The 22,620-nt window shown below is 34.0% G+C and overlaps 1 protein-coding gene across 1 annotated transcript; it reads left to right on the forward strand.

Moving 5' to 3' along the window:
- Positions 1-4,862: 4,862 nt before the first annotated feature.
- On the forward strand, positions 4,863-22,366 carry LOC137393668 (enoyl-CoA hydratase domain-containing protein 3, mitochondrial-like). Its single transcript, XM_068080309.1, has 10 exons — positions 4,863-4,955; positions 8,118-8,175; positions 10,363-10,511; positions 10,689-10,824; positions 11,000-11,105; positions 12,886-12,970; positions 13,891-14,000; positions 14,529-14,587; positions 16,426-16,532; positions 22,002-22,366. The coding sequence occupies exons 2-10, from the start codon at positions 8,128-8,130 to the stop codon at positions 22,132-22,134; spliced, it is 933 nt and encodes a 310-aa protein (XP_067936410.1). The 5' UTR covers positions 4,863-4,955; positions 8,118-8,127; the 3' UTR covers positions 22,135-22,366.
- The last annotated feature ends 254 nt before the right edge of the window (positions 22,367-22,620 follow it).

A 22,620-nucleotide genomic window follows, 5' to 3' on the forward strand; every position in this document is an offset into this window, starting at 1 on the left:
CCAGTTATTAACCATATCACAGTATGGTTATAACTTAGCCAGTTATTAACCATATCACAGTATGGTTATAACTTAGCCAGTTATTAACCATATCACAGTATGGTTATAACTTAGCCAGTTATTAACCATATCACAGTATGGTTATAACTTAGCCAGTTATTAACCATATCACAGTATGGTTATAACTTAGCCAGTTATTAACCATATCACAGTATGGTTATAACTTAGCCAGTTATTAACCATATCACAGTATGGTTAATAATCGCCATTTATCATCATATGTAATTGCAATATGATGCATCTAATCGTATCACAATTTATTACAACCAGAAAGTTTAATTTTCGCCTAAATTGTGCGGAATAAACAAATAATTTTATTTGTGCTTTTGCATTGAGTAATAACAATTGGAAACAATTTTGAATTCTCTCATTTGTTCAACATCTTTTACAAAAAACTCTCATTTTTAATAAGAGCTGACAACGATAACTCACAAGTGATCTTACTTAGAACATGTGAAAGTTCAAGTCCTTACCTCCATATAGTTGAAGCGCTGACGGTGATGGAAATGCATTATCATTCTCTTCACCTGCTTTTGACTTACGTTTAACCGATTGCTTGGCTGGTCGCTCAATTGGCTCTGGTCCTGGCCTAAATAAAAGTCATTATTAGTTTAATTATTTTTGCAGTGTGTGAGTTGAAGTAATATGACCCTTTAGCTTACATTCCAAGCAATTAACTTACTTGTAAATCTATTAATTCATGTACTAGTTTTGTTGTAAATGCTTTATTTTGTGAGTTATGCCACAATCGTTGAAATACAAGTATATAAAGTTATATTCAGCTAGTTTTGCATAAAACCTCATTAGCCATATCAAGATAATAACTCTTCCTAAGAGAGGAATAGTTTGGAATAGCTAATATCTTCTGTTATCTCTGTTATTAGCTGCTATTATGCAGATTCCCTTCTTGGGTATTCCCGTTTTTTTAATGTGATGTGGGAGGCATGCAAGCTTTGTTTTTGCTGTTTTTACACTTAAAAGTGCTCGAAGGCTCTCACAAAGCCATCAAATTTTTGCGTTTTTTATTATTGTTATATTTAATGCTTATACGATCATATTTTGAAATAGCATCAAGTATAAAATTATTCTCACTTAGGTTTGTAGTGTCCTTCTTGTTCCAGTCGTCTTCTCTCCAGACGCACTGCTGTTGCCTTCTTTTGATAATCAGAGTCTTTGCTGAAATCACATGCAATCACTTCTGTCATGAACATTTCACACGGAGCATGTAAAAAATGAGTCGTGGCAATATTAGTAATTATTGTCCTTCGAGTATTCAAGGTACATTCGTATACATACATGAAGAAGGTGGAAATGCTGAAAAATTGTGTAGTTTTGTAGTCATGGGAGATACGCAAATAATTTTATTCAAGTTGGTTTACACAGACAGTTTAATCAGTGCCTGTTATAGTAACACAGTTTCAATAATTTCTACTCATTTCTAATTTCTACAGAATCTAATTATAGGATACTATTGGATGTAAGGAAGACCATCTGGTCTTTAATTGCTCCTGTGACAAGAGAGACAACCCAGACACAAACCTGAGGCAGGCAATGGACAACCGCCTCTGTACACTCTCACAACAAAAACTAAATGACATATATAATACCAGCAAATGGAGAAAATAACGACTTCAAGGTCTTGCATATAACAGAATATTCCTAACTGACTGTTGCAAGCATGTAATCATCAGCAAATTCTAATAGAAAAAAACTAGTTTACATATCGATTAGAATGCCATGAGAATAGGCATTTCAGCATAACTTCTGTTGTCACCGACCTTAAAATACGCAAAGAAAAAGTGCCGGTAAAAGTGGTTCCAGCAATTTTTAACGCGTCAAATTTAGAGATACTCACTAGTTTTTACGGATGAGTAAAACAATGATGAGAAGAACTAAAGTGATGAATGCGGAGATTAATGATATAATCACATTACTCTTCACATCTGCCGATATTCTGAAGAGTTGTGTGTCAATTGCGATAATCTCTCTTCCAATAGCGTCTCGGAATTCCTCCCTACTGTTCACCAGGATAGCTGATAAAGACAGGGTATTGACTTATTATTGGGCACAACGAACAATAGCAATGTGAAAAGATTTCCAACTAACCTACTTTATAGCTGGTTATTCTTTAAACTAACCTAATCTATAGCTGGTTATTCTTTAAATTTAAGTACCATTAAATATAATTTTTGTTGTTTTAACCATGCTATTCGATTGCTTGTCACTATTCGAGTGTTTTTAAATCTCATGAGATTTTTGTCTCAATTATATGAATAGAAGCATTAAATTTGCACAACATACTTTAGCAGGTTTATCTTAAAAATGGGTTAAATACTTCATGAAATAAAAAGAAGAAATGTTATATATAATACAACTATGTGTAGATATTTAGTTCTGTTATTGTCTATCTATAAACATAATAAAACATTTCTATAAGGAAAAGTGAAATCACACTTTATAAATAATGTATTGTATATATGTTGAAACAAATACCCTTCATATCAACTTAACGATTTTGTACTGGTTCAAGCTTTCAAAATATTCCGTTTCTATGAAGAGGATGACAGAGTGTCTTACATGTACATATGAGGAGAAGAGAACAATATTGGATGGGTAAACATGCATACTTTGCTGTACTTACACACAAGATAGACAAGGGCAAATAAAATTACCTACATGTCAGCTTTATCGTTCATTCCTGAAAGATGTTAGCATACAGAAGTAATTAAGTATATGTGCAACACTGCTATGGGTTTGCACTGGGCAATTCTCAACATATGCATACAGTCCCAAGTCAAAACTCATATATATTGTAAAATGGATTACAAATTTCAATATAATAGTACAATGTTAGCTTGTGCATGCTATACTTTGTAACGGCTTATAACTGCCTCCAATTTTTGCTAATTTTCCTTTCGATTTCATAGTTGAGCTAGCAATTTTAATCTAAAATGCATTTATAATTTTTTTTAGTTTTTATTTAATAGACTGACAGGTTTGTGAAGTTAGCAGCTACTGTATGTGTGACTTTTATAAAAAATATGATATATCTAACATTATTCTTCCTATGAAAAATAGGAACAGTGAATGGTAATCACTAATCTACAAAAAGGGTTGGGTACAAGTAGATATGTGCATGTTTGCTACATCAGAGCTTTGCCAATTTTCAATTTCAACAGAACAGCATAAACCATAATAACCTCAAGCTTGAAATTTTCAAATTTATTATATCAGGATTATTATTATTCAAATTATTACTTACTTGTCAATTTGGCCTTCGGCAGCACATAGTCTACGCTTCCACCAGAAGATCTGTTAGTGTATATGACTGAAGTAGAAATCTCTAAATCTCTGGAGGCTTGTGTTAAATTACTGTTAATAATATCACTTGTTGTGTATGTTACTCTACAATAAATACCGATATTTGATCAATAAGAGTTAATTACAAGCAATTCAATTGTCACAAAGCATATTATCAATGAAATGGACACAACATTTTTTGAAGTCAGTGACGCCTAAATTTAATAATTGTTTGACCAGTACCATTTAATTCTATATAAATAAATCCTAAAATTTTTGTATGTGTGTGTGTGTTTTGGTTTTTCTAGCTATAGCTATTAAAATTTAGAAAAAAATAATAGTTTTACGCTGGATTTGATCTGCAAACCTCCCATTCATCAGGCAAATGTCATACCAATTAAGCTATGCGAGATGTATTGAATATTGACGTGATATATGTTGGTATGTAAGTAAAAATACGCATACCCCCTCTGTGTGGCGAAACGTTATTTTTTGCTTGCTCTTTCAGCTCTTATTAATAAGTACTCAAAGTACTAGCTTACTCAAATTAGTCATTGACAATGTGCCAGGCTAATGGCAAGTGGCAAGCAACTACATTACCTGTTTCTGTTTATAAGCTAATTTTTAATACTCGTGCAACTCTGGTCATTCCACTAATTTAGTTATATATTCAACAAGAAAAATGTTACAGGATATGCTAAAGATGCATGGACTCATTATTTCAGACATATTGGCTCAAATATGTTGCTTAAACAAGATATAAAATTAAATCTTAGCAAATAGACAGGCTCACAAAAAAGGTTGTATGTTCAATCCTAGTTAACTCTTGATAGTAACGCTTGATTTTTAACAGGCACGTTACAATTTTATAAAATGAATTGAATTAAATGAATGTTTAACTAGTCATTAACAAGTGATCTTACTAATAAGAAATACACATATATTTATGTTTTCTATATATAAAACATAAAAGCATATACTTACAAAGATGGCAAACCACAAGTTGCAGTGTTGCAAAAGGCAGTAGCTTTTTCTGCTAATAGCTTAGAGTAGATACTTTCATCAAACTGCAAAACAAACAATAAGACATAGATAATAACAGATATAGTATCGTGAGTAGATCAATTTCTAGTGCATTAATATTTATGGATAAAATTTTACTATTAACTAAAAAGTATCTGTACCTTGCGTTCTGGCAGATTGTAAAACTTTACACTGACTGTATTGTGTCTCCTATTATCTGCAAGAAATAATGTAAGAAATGAAATAGATTTATTAGTCACTTGAATTACTAAAAATACTATGTTATTTAATTATATTACCTTTTATGCTAGCTGCTTTAGCTTGTACCTAAAAAGTTCTAATTGATTTACTGTTTATATAATCATTTATGCCCTCAACAAGTTTACTTCTCTTAGTTAGTTTTAGTAGAATAAAGTTACCAGTTGTAGAGATTGTTGTTGAAGCAGAAGAACTTTGTGGATAAAATTGGCAAATAGTAAACACTGCAATGAGGCCAGGCAAGAATCTTCTGTAATTCATGGTGTTTCTTCTGTGAATGAAAAGGAGAGACATTCAAGTGAAAGCAACAGCAGGTTTGTAGGTTTATTTGCTCCTTATTTAGAACAATTAAGGTGTATATAAAGAAATTCTCCCACGGAAGAATTTTTTTATATACACCTTAATTGTTCTAAATTATTTTAAAATTATGCAAAATAAAAACACTTTGTCTTCAATACTTATGCATCATAAAAAAGAAATTTCATAATACTCACTTGGACGCGTATCCTAAAACGAAACGTCTCATGCCTCGACTGATCGACACATGTTTACTAGTATCCTAGTGACCATAGCAAAGCGTTCAGCGCAACTGATTGACGGACAGCGCGAATGATTGACAATACAACTGTAAATACTATAATGATCGATTTAAGGCTAAACAGTGTCAGGTGATTGTCACGTGCTTAATCGGCGTTAGCGAGTGCAGTTTTTCGTGGTCTATTATTTGCAGCAAGGATAACTGCTTACTTTATGTAAAAGTATTACTAGACCTACACTGAATGAAGAGTGTTAATATTGTTCGTTGTTATCAAACTATGGAAAATAATTTTGAAAAGCCTAAAAGTTTTGTAGATTGCACTATCACATTTTTTAAGTGTAGAAGTTCTAAAAGCCTAGCAGCACCATGGCTAGCCGTGCATGAAAGGCGTATGCCAAAAAGCCTAAATGAAAAAATTCCTATTTAAGGTTGTAGTAACCAGATCAGCAGCTTATTTTCATGCAATTTTTCAAAGATTATTTTGATTAATTGAAACTCCAATGTTTTGTACTAAAGCAGACGTCCGCTTCTGCTTGCCACTTCCAAATAGATTCTGAATACAAATAGTTTTGAATGAGTGTAGGCTTTTGTACAATTACAAACAGAGTGGATGGGTTTTGTTGTGCAGGTATATTAGGTAAGTCTTTTAGCAAGGAAAGAACATGCAGATAACAAATGAATACAAGTTGAATACAATCAAGTGTAATGCTGAACTGAGTATCCGATGATAGAAAGTACCTGAACAGTTACAAACCTTAATTAAAAAATTGTTAAAATATATATACGCATGGATACATCTGTGCATGTGATCATAAATAAGACCATTGTTGTAGCCTTGCTCTAGATAGTTCAAATGTAGTCCTACGCAGCTCTTAGTTTTTCATTTCTTCTCTTCCTAAAACACTATATTGCTGAGCATTGTGCTCTGATACTTAAAGCTGCTTTTATTCTTGTGCTTTTTTGTAAGGTGGTTTGGGTGTTGCCTTAATAGTACCAACTGGCTGACTACACCGACACTGAGACAGGGCAAATTTATCAGTCTGAAAAGTTGTTTTGCTAGTCTTTATCATTGATTAGGAGCAATCAAGCTAACTTTACGGCTAAATCTAAAATTCATTTTGTTGTAGTTTAATTAACAAAAAAAGACTGCACTGAATTTTCTTTCAGCATTCACATGTTCACAGAGCTTTGAAGTGTTATTGGAACATCATTTTTTGTCATGCACTAAAAACTCACAACTGTTTTTTTGAAACCTATTTTATCTTAAATTTTATTAGTTTAGCTACTGTATAACCTCTAATTGAATGCCATGGCACTCTATTTTCCATTCCTTTTTTTATAGTGGCGGTCAATTAAAGGCGGCGTTCAAATGGAGGCTGGCGGTGTATTTTTCAAATGGTTCGTCAGAATTTTGGGAAGATAAATTTAGCCCTATTACGGGCGAAGTGAATGTCGTCTAAATTTTGCTCTCTTTTTCCGGTGAAGCGATATTAAACCTTCAGGATGCAATAGATCTGCTAACGTACTTCCAACTCGTCAAAGATCTCTCAATAAATATGCATCGAGAAACTGAGAAATCACTCTACCAGTTGATATCTATTGTTTGCAATTGACCTGCGATGATATTATAGCCTGTGTCCTTCGCAATTTATTGGCATTTTCAATTTTTATTTCATTCTAAATTTGAAGACATGTCTTTATTTTATATCTATATTTACCAATGTTGCATAAAAGCTCATTGATATGTTTGCTACAGTTTGCAGCCAAAACTAGCTTTCTATGTGCAATAGAAGTGGAATGATGAGCATCTACCCATCGTAAGCCGTTTTAAAATAGTCGCAAGGATGCTATTAAATAACATGCTATAAATCTGCATATTTTTATAAGTTACATTTTAATAATCTATTAAATAATACAAATATATATTCATGAACAAGTGACATAAATGAACCATACTTATATTACGTGTGGAAACCAAAATTAATGTTTTTAAAACAAAAATATTTCCATCATTTGCTTGGATAGCTGCGTTCTGATTGTTGCTTTCAATGGAACGAACGTCTTATAGTTGTCCAATACCTTCCACAATATCTTCTGGCCTCAACTCTTCTGCACTGCTGAACTAGTCGATATTAGTGTCCAAACAATTTTTAGCAGAGCAAAGCTTTTACGCGTTGCATTTAGCACAAATGCAATGCGTAAAAGTTTTGCTCGCTAAAGGTATCCTGGGCCGAAAACTTGCAAACCGATTTTGTATGCATGTTCTTCGGCGTATTAATAAGATTGCGTTAAACAAGGAACTAATATTAGCCTCAAAAAATTAGGAATTACTTTCATGGTGTTGCTTTCGAAGGTCATCTACCATCGTAAACTTAAACTGTTTTTATATATGTAGGTCACTTTGAAGTAGAAATACTGCGTTAAACGAGGCACTACTAATTAGCCTGAGACAAATATTAGTTATTTCTATAGTGTTGCTTTCAAAGTTCATCTACTAAAGTAGATTTAAATCTTTTTTTATGTAAGTACATGTACTTTGAAGTATCAAGACCGCGTTAAACAAAGAACTACTATTAGCCTCACACAGTTATTAATTATTTCTATGGCGTTGCTTTCAAAGTTTTAACAGAAAAACAAAAAGCTTTGGAGTTGAACAACGAGAGAATTGGTTGTGATTAATGTAAACAATTCATGATCAATATGATTTTGTGGACACTCTTTTACTGATCACTTGATATTATAGGTTCATAAAAATCAAAGATAGTCAAAGTGCCGGACAAATGGAGGTGTCATTCAAATAGAGGGCGGCGCTCTATTTGAATGACATTTATTTTTTAATCCTTTCGTAATGGCGTTCAATTAGACGTGGCGTTCAATCAGAGGTTTTACGGTAAATTTTACTGTTATTAGTTTGCAAGCTGCATTGTTGTCATTGTAGGGGGAATAACATGGACAAGTTACGTTTTGGAACAACTTTAGCTCGCGTTCTACACAAAGTAAGTATTTTAGATTCTGTACCATAGATCTTAAAGACCTAATAGTACCATCAATAGTAGTAATGGAAATCACAACAAAGGTCTGACCAGATTTTGATAGTGGGAAGAGTGAACTCAGACTCTAAGTGTTCATTTCTCTAGCCTTACAGAAAGGAATGGCCTGTCTATATGCTGTTCGTTAGCTGAGTTAGTTTCTGATACCTGACTAAACATTTACAAGGGGAGATGTAGTGAGCCAAACATTATAATGCCTTCAGGGCAATGATTTGTGTCTTTAGCTAATCATGATTTCTCTCTATAGTCACGGAATGACAACACCCATATATACATAGCGATGCTGGCTCTGGCATACTAGTAAATAACAGATGCGGTAAATATTGTTTCTCATAAAAATACAACCTTTTTAAGTAAAGTTAGGAACAGGTATAAGCTAGGCTTGCTTCTGAGAAGGATCTCTTGACCTGACATCCTGTTGAAAATTGTAACATTTACTTACAACTATTATAAATGCTCATAGTTGCAAGTTTTACAGAGACTACGTATGTAAGCTTATCCTCTTACCGTTAGATGTTTCCGGATAATAGTTGCAGTTTCATAATGATTATCAGGATTATCAGGACTCGATGTCTGGAGCAATGTATGCTAGTACTTAACCTAAGGATTATTTTATTAAATAGTCTTAATTGGGGGGTAGTGCTCTCGTACCGGTGACTTCTTTGTTTTGTGGTTCCAAGTCTTTGGTCTTATTAAGGGCAAATTATGGCTAGTTCATTAAGCTAATCCATCTTTTAAATTATTTTAAGTGATGCTATTGTGGAGTACTTTATTTCAGAAACTACATTTAATATCCAGACACATTGTACTAACTCTCAGGGCTTGGCTATTTGGCTAACTTCAAGTATTTTCTGAAGTCGCTGTTTTGCTTGGCTGATGGACTATGGCAGCTGTTGATGTTATTCATAACCTGGGCCATATAGTTGTCAGCTTTGAAAGCTAATTATCTTGAATATAAGTGTTTTTGCAGCGACAGCAACAACTTTGTTTTATTCTATTACACTTTGGATGCCAAATGGCTTTTTTTAAATGCAATGTTTTAAAGAGATGCAGAGTATGGTCTTTCTACATGTATATATTTTTGAGGTTTTCATGCCTCCTCTCCTACTGGTCTATAGCTGAATCCAGCCCTTTAATTTATGGCCATTTTTAATCGTTCATGCTGAGTTTGACCATGAAAGTTATGTAATGTTTTTAAAGAATTATTTTGGATTTGTAACTAAATGAGTATGTGTTCAGTGGGTTATTCCTTTTTATCAAACCACAATAGTCATGTAAGAGGAGATTATCACTAAGTCATGTGTATTATATTGTGAATAACTTGAAATATATTTTATTCATGGCGGAACGGAACAGTGCCTTTGAAAAAGTTTTCAGCTCCATATTGATAGCACATATGTGGCTGTCTTCCATTTTATTATAAGTGGGTCAATCATAGCTAGTTTTCTATGGATATATCTTTCATCTAAATCTCACTGTTTATCTGTCAGTCGTTCGTATGTCCAGTTATAGCAATAAAGTTTTAACTGGAAATCTACTTCATGCTGGAATTCAACTCGGAACCCTGGTTCCACAGACACGCGTGCCTATCCACCACACCACACAGACTACTTGCCGTACTATAAAATAATTGTGCATATACTTGTTACAACTGCTAATTTTTAATGCCGATTGGTTGAAATAGTCTGCTTCAGCTAGTACGCTTGAAGATCATGATTGTGTGAGAGATCATGACCCAATGTTCTTTTCTCTTACTGGCTTAAATTATAAAAGCGACTTTTATTATAGTAAAGATTTGGACTAGCTAAAATTACTCAAGTTCGTCGAGTACAAAAACTTGGCCAATTGAAATTAAATTTTCTATGCCGAAATATTTTTTGTTCATGCAACGTCAGGCATTCTGTAAGTTGATTTACGGTATATATGTCAATCTTCACTAACAGTTTCCTGAATAGTCGAACTCAAAATCTGCTATAAATGTACATGAACAACAGCCTAATAGTTGACTGGTTTATGTCATAGACCTATTAACTATACTATATAGTATATTAACTATAAGTATAGTTAATAGGTCTATGGGTTTATGTAAGTACTACAGACTGTTCTAGCATCTTATATGTTCTGATTCCACAGGCAGCCTATGCACCCATCATAAGTCAGCGGAGCCTTCATCTGAGTAAATGGAGAAGAGCTGGAGAGTCAGCAGATAAAACAGACATTGTCTTGCGACATGACCTTGAGTTTGGTGTTACAATTCTGACCCTCAACAACCCTGCCAAAAGGTACGGTGATTGTTCTTACAAGCTTACGAACAACTTGATTGGTCATTCTCTCTACAATCTGTGATGCTATTGGCTTGTCTCAAGATGACCGCAATGAATCAATCCTATGCACAGATGACTGACTGACATTTTATGTGGAGATATTTGTATGCCATTTAGCCTGCTTTCTCTTTATAGAAATGCATTGTCGTCAGAAATGATGGGAAATCTAGGCAATGCCCTCATTGCTGCTTATAAGACACCTGAAACTAAGGTTATAATAGTTAAAGCAGAAGGAAAGGTTTTCAGTGCTGGTCATGACTTGAGACAACTGGTGGGTCAACTTACTTTCCTTACTAAAATGCCGTGAGCAACAGAGTACGGTATGACTGGTCTTGTTTCTTCTGTTGCGGTTCTGCTTTTCCCACGATTTCTTATCACCATTCTCCGTTTATCCTCATTGCTAGTTCTTGTGTCCTTGTTGCTATTGTTGGCTGGTCTCTCTTCAGGTGGCAGAAAATGGCAGGGATATGCACAGAGCAATATTTGAACAATGCTCAGAGATGATGAAGCTGGTGCAGGACCTGCCTATTCCAGTTATCGCGCAGGTGAATGGTAGGTGTTATATGAAGTAAATCAAGGGTTATTAGAGCAGTATGCTCACTATGAGCTATTGAAGCAAGTAGCTGTTCATCTCGATAATGAGACTGTTTTGAATGACCTTCTAAAGTGTCAGTTTAAAGACTCTAAGGACTGTGGTGATAGTAAATCAGCATTTTTGTAATGTCCGCTGCCAATAAGGGGAGGAGGTTGAATTTACCAGGTATCAAGACTTTGAAGACAGTTCTACATGATAATCTGTATCCTTTACACTTCTATACACGCGTAAACAAGCCCTACAAAATTTCTTGAAGTGGTATATAATTAAATTGTTTCTGAGTTGTCTTATATGCCTGTCTAGCTGTGCTACCTGGCATTGCCCGGGTAATAAAAAAGTCTTTAGTCAGAAAATTGATTTGTATTTAACATATAACAATATTTGCCATTCTAACTTTCAAATTACATATCATGAGAAAAGTGTTTTGTGTAATTGAAATAAATTAAGAGAGAAAATAAAAACAACTGTAAAGGTTTTTAAACTTTGTCAAACAACTTTTAAAATCATATTTCCTCATATCATCAGGAATATGTTTGGTGCAGGTCAAATAAATTTATAAAAATAATTACAACTATAAAAAGGTTTAGATATAAATGTGAAATAGTTAGCAAGTAATAGCTAATTTAAGTCGACTTTGCTACGATTACAACAGAACATGATTCGGTAATGATAAATTAATACGAACTGAGAAAACAAAATAAAAATCTTGAATATTTAGAATTAATAATGACAATTCTTGCATAGAAGTGTGTGTGTATAAAAAAGGTTACTATTCCACCAGAAGCTGTCCATAAAAACTTTGATTACGGAGACACTCCTAATCTACGGAGACTTCCTACGAAGACAATGTAATTGTCCGTGCGAGAAGAATTGGCCTTGACCCCAGATATAGTAATTGAACCTTACAAAAAATATTTCTTAACAGGGGCATTGTAACGCGTGGCCGCATCGGTAAAATAATCCGTGTGCGCTATAGCCAGAATGTAGACAGACAACAGACTTTGAGAAATATATACATGTATATAGATGTGTCAGGTGCCACACATCAGGGCGGCTAGTCCCCTTGTATATCGGGAGATAATCACAGGATAATTTTTAGTTATGTACTAAAATATCCCTCTTCTTTCCTGTCTTAGAAGAATCAGCATGATGAGACGTTTTGATTATAACAATATTATCTGTTTTGTCTAATTACACTTGATATGATTCTAAAAATGGTTGATTGATTTAAGAAACAATGAAAAAATATAAATTTATTTGGCAAGTTTCCCAAAGTCACAATCATAAGCATGGTCTCCACTAGTATGTGAGTTCACAATTGTAAGACTTGGGAACATGTTTATGTTATGTTTATCAGGTGATGAGCTCATAATAGGAAACCGTGACTAAATATTTTTGTTTTTGAGCAATTGTGTCATTTGTGATCATCAACCCATGTCTATTCAAGACTGTCAAATTAGCAGAAAATAATAACTTTTCTGCAAAGCAGTAAAATTCCAAACAATTTATGATTTGATAAAAAAACCATTTTGATTTGTCTTCTATGGCAAACTCATTTTCCAGCGCAGACAATTGACTGCAGTTGCACAACATGATACTCATTTTGGGTTCCACAGAGTTGTGACTGGTTTAAAAACTGGGTTGTCCATTGATGCATAAATGGAGTGGATAACTCCACTAGCCAATTTAATCGTATTAACACTCATGACACTACTCTGTTTAGCATGTTCATTTTAGGTTTAGCTACGGCTGCAGGATGTCAGCTTGTTGCCAGCTGTGATATTGCAATTGCCTCTGAAAACAGCAGATTTGCCACCCCAGGGTTAGTTGTTTTCTTACATGGTATGGTTTTGACAAGTCCTGCAGGTTGGTTTATGAGGACTTATGATATGAGAACAGTGGCCAGTATTGTTAGACTATTTTCTTGTTATATAGGCGGTTATGTACATATGATTTAAAGTGTTTGCTTTATTTGCGTGCCATTTCACAAGTATACGAGTGATTGCGCTGCCGATGCCCAAATGCATAAGAAGAGCGAATCAAGAGGTCTCAATAGTTGCATAGGAAATACTTGTCATATAATCATGTTTTATCAATTGCATTGATCACAGCCTTTCTATCTATAGCTGGTGCATATTTGATATGACCAGTTTATTAGTACTGAAAACTTGAGGAACATTTTACAGGACATGCAAATATAAGAATCATGTATAGCATATTCACCTGTAAAAATTTCAAACTAACTGCGTAGTCTAGTTGTGTTTTCTCTCTAGTGTTACTACATGTCTGGTTATAGTTTACTCTCTAGTGTACATGTCTGATTATAGTTTACTCTCTAGTGTACATGTCTGGTTATAGTTTACTCTCTAGTGTACATGTCTGGTTATAGTTTACTCTCTAGTGTACATGTCTGGTTATAGTTTACTCTCTAGTGTACATATCTGGTTATAGTTTACTCTCTAGTGTACATGTCTGGTTATAGTTTACTCTCTAAACTACATGTCTGGTTATAGTTTACTCTCTAGTGTACATGTCTGGTTATAGTTTACTCTCTAGTGTACATATCTGGTTATAGTTTACTCTCTAGTGTACATGTCTGGTTATAGTTTACTCTCTAAACTACATGTCTGGTGATAGTTTACTCTCTAGTGTACATGTCTGGTTATAATTAACTCTCTAGTGTACATGTCTGGTTACAGTTTACTCTCTAGTGTACATATTCTATTATAATTTACTCTGTAGGGTGCATGTTGGGCTGTTTTGCTCTACACCTGCGGTTGCTGTTGGCAGAAGTGTACCAAGAAAGGTTGCTATGGAGATGTTGTTTACTGGTGAACCAATTTCTGCTCAAGGTATTTTTACAACCTTCTAAAACTGTAGTATTAATATGTAGCCTCACGGTTACATATTCTTATAAAATGTAAACTAACACTGATGTACTATATTTGTACATATCGTAAAAGATTTACTACATTTGCAAGCATTTCTATGTCATTGCATATACTGAGCCAGATACTAGATAGCTATAGTACAACTAAAAGTAAGGTGTCAAAAGTACAGACATGAAGGATTGGAATGAAGGTGAGTGTGAAACATTTTGTTAGAAGCTTTGATAAGTTGCTAAATTGGAACAGTTGCGAAGTTTGTAAAACTAATTTATTAGTTTCGTGGCATTTCAAGTACTGATAACACTATTTAAATCAATTTAATTCACAGTTTTTAGTTAGAAGAATTTTAATAAAAATTAAATTCAAAAATTACAATTTAGTTTTCAAAAAAATGTTAGTCAAAGTGTTTTTCAGAACATTAAACTCCACTTTGGACTTTTTGTACGTGAAGGTTTATGTTTGGTGCATTTTCAAAATTCTTTTGGTTTGTAGAGGCCTTGCTCTATGGACTTGTCAGCAGAGTCACTCCTGAGGATAAACTGGAGGACACGGTTAGTAGCATAACAACTTCCTCTTTTACTGCCATCTTTATACTCTGTCTTCTTTCTGAGACTTCCCGGTACCATAAGACTTCCCGGTACCATAAGACTTCCCGGTACCATAAGACTTCCCGGTACCATAAGACTTCCCGGTACCATAAGACTTCCCGGTACCATAAGACTTCCCGGTACCATAAGACTTCCCGGTACCATAAGACTTCCCGGTACCATAGGACTTCCCGGTACCATAGGACTTCCCGGTACCATAAGGACTTCCCGGTACCATAAGACTTCCCGGTACCATAGGACTTCCCGGTACCATAAGATTTTGTGTAATTTTGTCCAAATACTAAGTTTTATAAACATTTTCAAGTTATGAAATGGATAATTTTTCAAAAAATGGATAATTGAAAAATATTGACTGGCAGCAGCTGCGATGCTGTATAACTACACTAGATTTTCAGGTTTTATTAGGTTTTTCAGATTATCTAAAAATTGTCTCTTCAAAATTTTTATTTATGAAAGCAGAGCCTGCATTAATAGGTTTCAAATAAATGATTTCGAAAAATAGCAAAATTTTACGGACAATATATTAAATTTCCTTTTTGTGTAAGAGAAAGATTTTGTGCTAGCGCAGGCTACAAGATGTATACACAAGCCGATTGGTGTAATTCTATAACCATTGCTTGAAAGATAATGTGGGACCAACAAATATGGAATACGGTACATACTTTTTGGTATTTGTGGAATTTACTTCGACCTTGCATTATAATTATCTGCCATGTTGAGTAACTCAAACATGTATTTTGGCGATTAAGTTGGGGAAATGTATAAAAATGGCAGCCAACAGAAGTGCTTTTGTCTCATATTCACACATTGGCTAATCATCGGCATTGACATCATATATGCTGGAAAAATGACTGCCTTATGTCGCAACGTGAAGCTTGGATTGCGAGTGTTTTACCTCCAAAACTAGGTTTTAGTTCCTCCAACAGTAAAATCGTAGCTACAAATGAAATATCATGATTATATTGGTATCGATAGATGTCATTTTAGAATGCTGTCAGTTAACCTTTAATCTATTCTGATGCTTATTTTGTATATGAAAGCAATCATATACATGTATAGAAGCAACTTTTCTTATCAGAACACATTGCATTTTTAATTCATTTTAAGGATAAAAACTGATGAATACCGTAAATAATTGTATGTTTATATTAAAACAAAAAACAAAAACATCCTATAAAATCAGAAAAACCAAGATTATATTTAAACACTACCTACATCTTCATTATTACATCTACCAAGTTTACACAAATAACAATATTTAAAAATAAATCAATGAAATAATAATCTGTAAAAAAAAAGAATATTTATATTATTATTTTAGATGTAAGTGTTTGCTCAGTGATTCTCAGTAAGTTCGGAGGTTGGGTGCATAATAAAAATACTAAAGAGTAATTTATTCTAACTATACTCTAAGTATAGCTTAACTTAATTGTTATTTGTTAATTCTTTTTTACGTTTTATTTTCAATTTATACTGTTTTTGCTTTTTTACATGCAAAGGATTTCAGCTATGTTAGGTGTCCTTTGTTATAAATTACTTCACATGACAAATATTTGCTCAAATCTTATATTGTATGTCATACAATACAGATGTAGAGATTAGACTGTATAGGTACTCGGGAAGGTTGGAGTGGTTTCATGGTTGTGGCCACCAGGATATCTTGGTTGCGCTTTACATTTAGAGGGTATCTTAAAACTTGTAAGAAAAATAAATGATTGAATTGCTATAATAGCTCTTAAAGCTATGACAATAGTACAGCATTGCTGCTGGTACTATTTTAGACTTTGTCAATTGCTGCCAAGATAGCTTCCAAAAGCAGGCCTGTCATATCTATGGGAAAGGCTACATTCAATAAACAGATGACTATGGACAGAGATGGTGCATACTGGTAGGTTTCAGGGCTTGTTAGCATGTCATATGGCTTAGATATTAGGGAGGTTTGAATAAGGTATGCGCTGCAGCAACCTTGACATTTGTGAGAGAAAAACTTGTGTCATTGAACACAAGCACCATCCAACCCTGTTACCGCTGAAGGGTGTGTTGCAGCATGTCCACTGATATATTATATTTATTGCAGCACGAGTTTGTTCCATTTTCCATAAGTTTTAACAATTACGTCACTCTTAGTATCAAAACTATGGAACATTCACTTGGCTTTGCGAGTCACTGGAGAAAATTGTGATTCATAGACAATGATGTCTATTTCACCCTGTTTTATGTTGTTCTCATTTTGTATAGATAGCCTTAGGGTAGCTTGTAATGGGTTAGGATATCAAATGCACATATGTGGGTGTACATAAGGAGAACCCTAAACTAATATGGAGAGAATCTTTGTTTAAATTGATACTTGGAGCACCTTTCGTAGATCGCTCTATGTTCAGTTATCGAGTTGAGCTGTATATCTTATAAGTTGAATGTATCAGTAGTAGAGTCATAGAGTTGAGCTGTATATCTTATAAGTTGAATGTATCAGTAGCAGAGTCATAGAGTTGAGCTGTATATCTTATAAGTTGAATGTAGCAGTAGTAGAGTCATAGAGTTGAGCTGTATATCTTATAAGTTGAATGTATCAGTAGCAGAGTCATAGAGTTGAGCTGTATATCTTATAAGTTGAATGTAGCAGTAGTAGAGTCATAGAGTTGAGCTGTATATCTTATAAGTTGAATATATCAGTAGTAGAGTCATAGAGTTGAGCTGTATATCTTATAAGTTGAATGTATCAGTAGTAGAGTCATAGAGTTGAGCTGTGTATCTTATAAGTTGAATGTATCAGTCACAGAGTCATAGAGTTTAGCTGTATATCTTATAAGTTGAATGTATCAGTAGTAGAGTCGTTGAGTTGAGCTGTATATCTTATAAGTTGAATATATCAGTAGTAGAGTCATAGAGTTGAGCTGGATATCTTATAAGTTGAATGTATCAGTAGTAGAGTCATAGAGTTGAGCTGTATATCTTATAAGTTGAATATATCAGTAGTAGAGTCATAGAGTTGAGCTGTATATCTTATAAGTTGAATGTATCAGTAGTAGAGTCATAGAGTTGAGCTGTGTATCTTATAAGTTGAATGTATCAGTCACAGAGTCATAGAGTTTAGCTGTATATCTTATAAGTTGAATGTATCAGTAGTAGAGTCATAGAGTTGAGCTGTATATCTTATAAGTTGAATATATCAGTAGTAGAGTCATAGAGTTGAGCTGTATATCTTGTAAGTTGAATGTATCAGTAGTAGAGTCATAGAGTTGAGCTGGATATCTTATAAGTTGAATATATCAGTAGTAGAGTCATAGAGTTGAGCTGTATATCTTATAGGTTGAATATATCAGTAGTAGAGTCATAGAGTTGAGCTGTATATCTTATAGGTTGAATATATCAGTAGTAGAGTCATAGAGTTGAGCTGTATATCTTATAAGTTGAATGTATCAGTAGTAGAGTCATAGAGTTGAGCTGTATATCCAATAAGTTGAATGTATCAGTAGTAGAGTCATACAATTGAGCTGTATATCTTATAAGTTGAATGTATCAGTAGCAAGTGTCTGCCTATCATTGCTACTCAACATATGTTGTAAAAGTCTATGCTTTGCCAAGGTTTTGTTTACGAGCTGCATTGTATACTGGATGTGTTTGTAGATGTTTATGGTATACATATATGATTGGGCTCTGTAGTGTGTAATGGTAATTTGTTTTGGTTTAAGTATCAAAATTAATGTGACAATACTTGTTAGGGGTATAATGTAGCTGTTTAGAGTAAAGGCTTAGATTGTCAGCAACAGTCAAGCAGTCAGTAGTGAGACAAGCGGAGCTCAAGGCAATGCCAAGGAACTGTACAATACTTTGAATAGCTTCAGACTTCCTACCTTTTTTATAAAACTTAGTAGTTGATATTATAAACTGTTGTTGACCTGCACAGGTGATGATGGTAGATGGTATAGTATATATACATGTATATATACTATATATATACTATATATATAGTATGCATATATATATATACTATGTATATAGTATATATATACTATATATATACTATATATACTATATATATAGCGGTTTACGCTAGGTTCGTAGCTGGCAAGTGTATTAAGCTGGAATTGATTCACTGATTTGGAGATGACTCGTTGATGTTTTATTCAGTCAACACCGAAACCCTGAAATCTTTTGCCGTCTTTGAAAAACACTCACACAGCTAAATCAAGAAGTCAAACGAAACAAATTGGCGATAAATGCCAAAATGTTCTGAACAGAAAAATCATCAATTAAATCATCAGTTGCGTGTTACTAGTTGAAATTCAAAAGTCATAATGCCGAGCGTGGATGGAAGATAATTGCAGGAAGTGAAGGCGTGTCGAGACACGTCGAAACAAAACACGTCGAAACAACCCTTGTGGCGCCTTGGACCCGGATACAGCGATGTTTTACTTAACACAAGACAATAAAATTGGTGAGTTAGTAGTAGACAGGAAATGTTAGTATGGTTCTCTTACAATATATATATACTATATACATTATACTATATATATATACTATATATATATATATATTCCGAGTCATAGCTTTGAGAGTCATAGCTCCCAAATATATATATATATATATATTTGTTTGGGAGCTATGACTCCCAAACAGCAGCAGCTATTGGGAGTCATAGCTGCTGCTGTTTGGCAGCTATGACTCCCAAACAGCAGCAGCTATTGGGAGTCATAGCTGCTGATGTCGAGGGTAAAGTGACTAACTATAACAGCCGTCGGCGTGGTTTAATAGCGATGCAGTAGAAATAAAACAAGGTTTGGTTTTTTAAACAGCTGGTTGTGTGCTTTTTTACCTTTTTGAGAAATTTTAATTGATTACTTTTCATATGTTCTATGATCGAGTTAAAGTCATCGCTGCCATAACAAATTCTTACAACCAATGTATGTTTCGCTGCTAGTTATTCTGTTGTACCATCAGATACTTTCATATGTACATGTAGGTAAATACCTGGATGCTGTGGCTGACTACTCATTCCAGCTATTTAGGTTTGTTATATGTCCACACAGCAGCTTGGAAAAACACTTTGGAGATTGTTGATTAAATTGTAGTTTGTTTTAACTACAATTTATTCATATGATTTATTGTCAATTATAGAATTTTGATTTATTTTAGTTCCTTCCATTTGAACAAAAACGATTTTATGAAAAATGCAACTAATTTATTTTAATGGTTCCAGTCTAACCATTAGTTTTATTCAGTGATATTTAGGTTTTGTGGGTGTTTGGAATATTTTTGGTTTCTATCATATCAACTTTGGTTGAATTAAGTAACTTTGGTTGATATTCAGGACAACAAGCACCATCAAGTCGAACTTACCGCCTGTAAATTAGCTAATTTCACTCCTAGCTAGTTAGACAACAGTTATGGTTGATTGCCGTGTCAAGGTCTGGCCATCCCACACTCCCTGACCTCTAGCTGGTCCTAATGTAACCTCAAAGTTTGATATTTTTCAACTGTCTGCAGAGCTCAAAGTTGTTGAAAAATTACAATAGCAGTTTTTGGATACAAGATTGAGATGTAAGCATTTGTGATGCTGCTGGTTTCCTATGAAACCCTTTGCTGGATGCTGCCTTTGTAGATGAATAGCATTTGAAACAAGCTTCTGCTTTCTTCTAAGGCATTCTTCAATTTATTTCTAGTACTGTGAGCATCGGTGATGCTTTCTTACATGCTCCAAATCATTACACAGAAGAAACTGCATTACTGTTTATTATGTTATAAATGAAACAATTAATTTTTTGAGTTTTTATTTTAAAAATAATTTTCAAACAGTACAAAAATTAGAACATTATTTGACATTTCGATAGTGTATTTGCAAAAATATGAAAAAAATTATTTTCTGTTAACATCACAGTTGTATAAACTAATTTGTTGTTTCGCAAATATTATATTTCGCAAATACAAAATTTATAAAGTGTAATCGTTAGGTGAGATAATTCAACTAGCTGAAGGCAGCTCTTCATCTGGATAGTCTAGCCCAGATAAAACGTTTGTCTGAAAGTTCAGATAGAGTTGGTATCCAAAAGGAAATGAGGCTTTATATATGTTTATAGGGTAATGACTTTAGTTGAAATTTAAAGTCTCAGTTGGTAGACTTCAGGTTTGACATTTATGCAGCCTTGAAAATCCACACACGCTTTCAATAGTAGCTAAACTGGCTCACTGATATTGCACACAAGACCGATTTTGAAATTATTCAGATAATGATGTTTTCTAGGATGATCTTATCAGTTCTGCCTAAAAAACCATCCAGATATGTATGCTAAACAGGCTCTTTAATGTTGCATACATCACTATTTTTTAGATTGTTTGGGTAATGAAATTTTTAGCGCTACCCAATAGTTAATTTTTAAATCCACACGTTATTGGATAATAGCGGTCTACAGTACCACAGTCTATGTAAACACATTCTCAGTATAGCTGTAAATATTACCAGCGCCGTAGTTGGCCTTTCATACCTTTCAATAATATTATCGATGCTCTAATCGAGTTTGACAATCAGTTGCGTAATTTATCTTACGTATGCATCAGATGCACTGAGGTGTTTTTCTACTCTTAAAACACGGTCTGTAGAAGGGATGTAGTCATACTGAACTCGTTGCTAATGCAGAATTTATTTTGAATTTATAAAATTGAAAGCGTAGTTACCGTGTAGATAAATATAAAATTATTGTTCACTCTGTGGTTTGTGGCAGAGTTGTACTTTCTGTAGCTTTTGCGCCAACATAAATGAGCACCCCTGAGTAGTTGCAACTTTATCGAGCAAGCAAAAGTTTGTCGGCCAATTTTTTTCACTCCGTGTTCTAAAAGCTTAAGTACATGGATTCTAGAGTAATCAGCATGAAGTTGGACAAAGGAGAGAGACTTGTTTTTTTAAATATTTATGTATTCATATACATAGATAAGTTCAGGTAGATGATAAGCTTTAAGGTGGCACTATGAGTAAAACGTAAAACTCACACGATGCAAAAGGCTGCAACTTGAACGCAATAGCCGATATCAACTTTAGCAACAATAGCAACTAGTGATGTCATTATGCACGTATTTTTCTTCTCAGCGTTTGAAACGGGATCAAGTTTTGTCGATTTTAATTTTGAATTATCGTAGCAGTCCGATCACCTCGAACAAAAAAAATAATTGCAAATGATAGAAAAATGTTGATACTTTCTAATAACAAGCTTTTGGATAAAATTTACTAAAATTTAATGCAAGTTGGACTTAAGTGTACCATAAGAATAACCTGGTGGCTAGTATGTGTACTGGTTGACAGCAGTGTGTAGGTCTGTTGCTCTGTTGCTACTCAAGGCTAAAAACACAGATCATTCTGTTTCAGCGTGACAACAGATACGATGGTAGAAAACACAAGCTTGGTAGACTGTCAGGAGGGTATTAATGCATTTATTGAAAAGAGGGAACCGTCTTGGACAAACAAGTACCAACAGGTGGTCAATAAACCTAAAGAATAAGGAAAGAAAACCAAGAATTATTTGTTTACCAAATAATATGTACTTTCAGGGATTTTTTCTTTTTGGTTTGTTTTGGTTCTTTTCTTAAGCTGCCCAATTCAGCCCTGCTGACTTACCATTCACTTGATTACACCAGTAAGGAATTTTAACATTCTAAATTGTGTCCACTTCATCTGATGTATTTTTGTATTTCAAACTTTATTAGTCAAAATAAAATCAAACGATATTATGCTCTTATGCATTATGCATGAGTCATCGGTGGTTAGGTTTGTTCTCTGCCACATTAGCATGGCTTTTTATAGAGACAGGTTTTGTGTGACACATTAATACATATCTATGGCGGATAGGGTGATGCCATGGCATTCTGTTATTAGCACTTGTCCAACGAGTTCCAATTTGGATGAGACGGGATGAAAGGAATTAAAGACATTAATCCTTCATTACCCTCCGACTTGGATGAGAGAAGTATCCATAATAGTTTATAAA

This window comes from Watersipora subatra, chromosome 4, assembly GCF_963576615.1.
Source record: "Watersipora subatra chromosome 4, tzWatSuba1.1, whole genome shotgun sequence".
NCBI classification, from domain to species: Eukaryota; Metazoa; Bryozoa; class Gymnolaemata; order Cheilostomatida; family Watersiporidae; genus Watersipora; species Watersipora subatra.

Coding starts and splice junctions, on each gene's coding strand:
- LOC137393668 (XM_068080309.1), top strand. CDS start 8,128: ATGGACAAGTTACGTTTTGGAACAACTTTAGCTCGCGTTCTACACAAA. Junction 10,512..10,688: donor CTCAACAACCCTGCCAAAAG/GTACGGTGATTG, acceptor TTCTCTTTATAG/AAATGCATTGTCGTCAGAAA. Junction 10,825..10,999: donor GTCATGACTTGAGACAACTG/GTGGGTCAACTT, acceptor GTCTCTCTTCAG/GTGGCAGAAAATGGCAGGGA.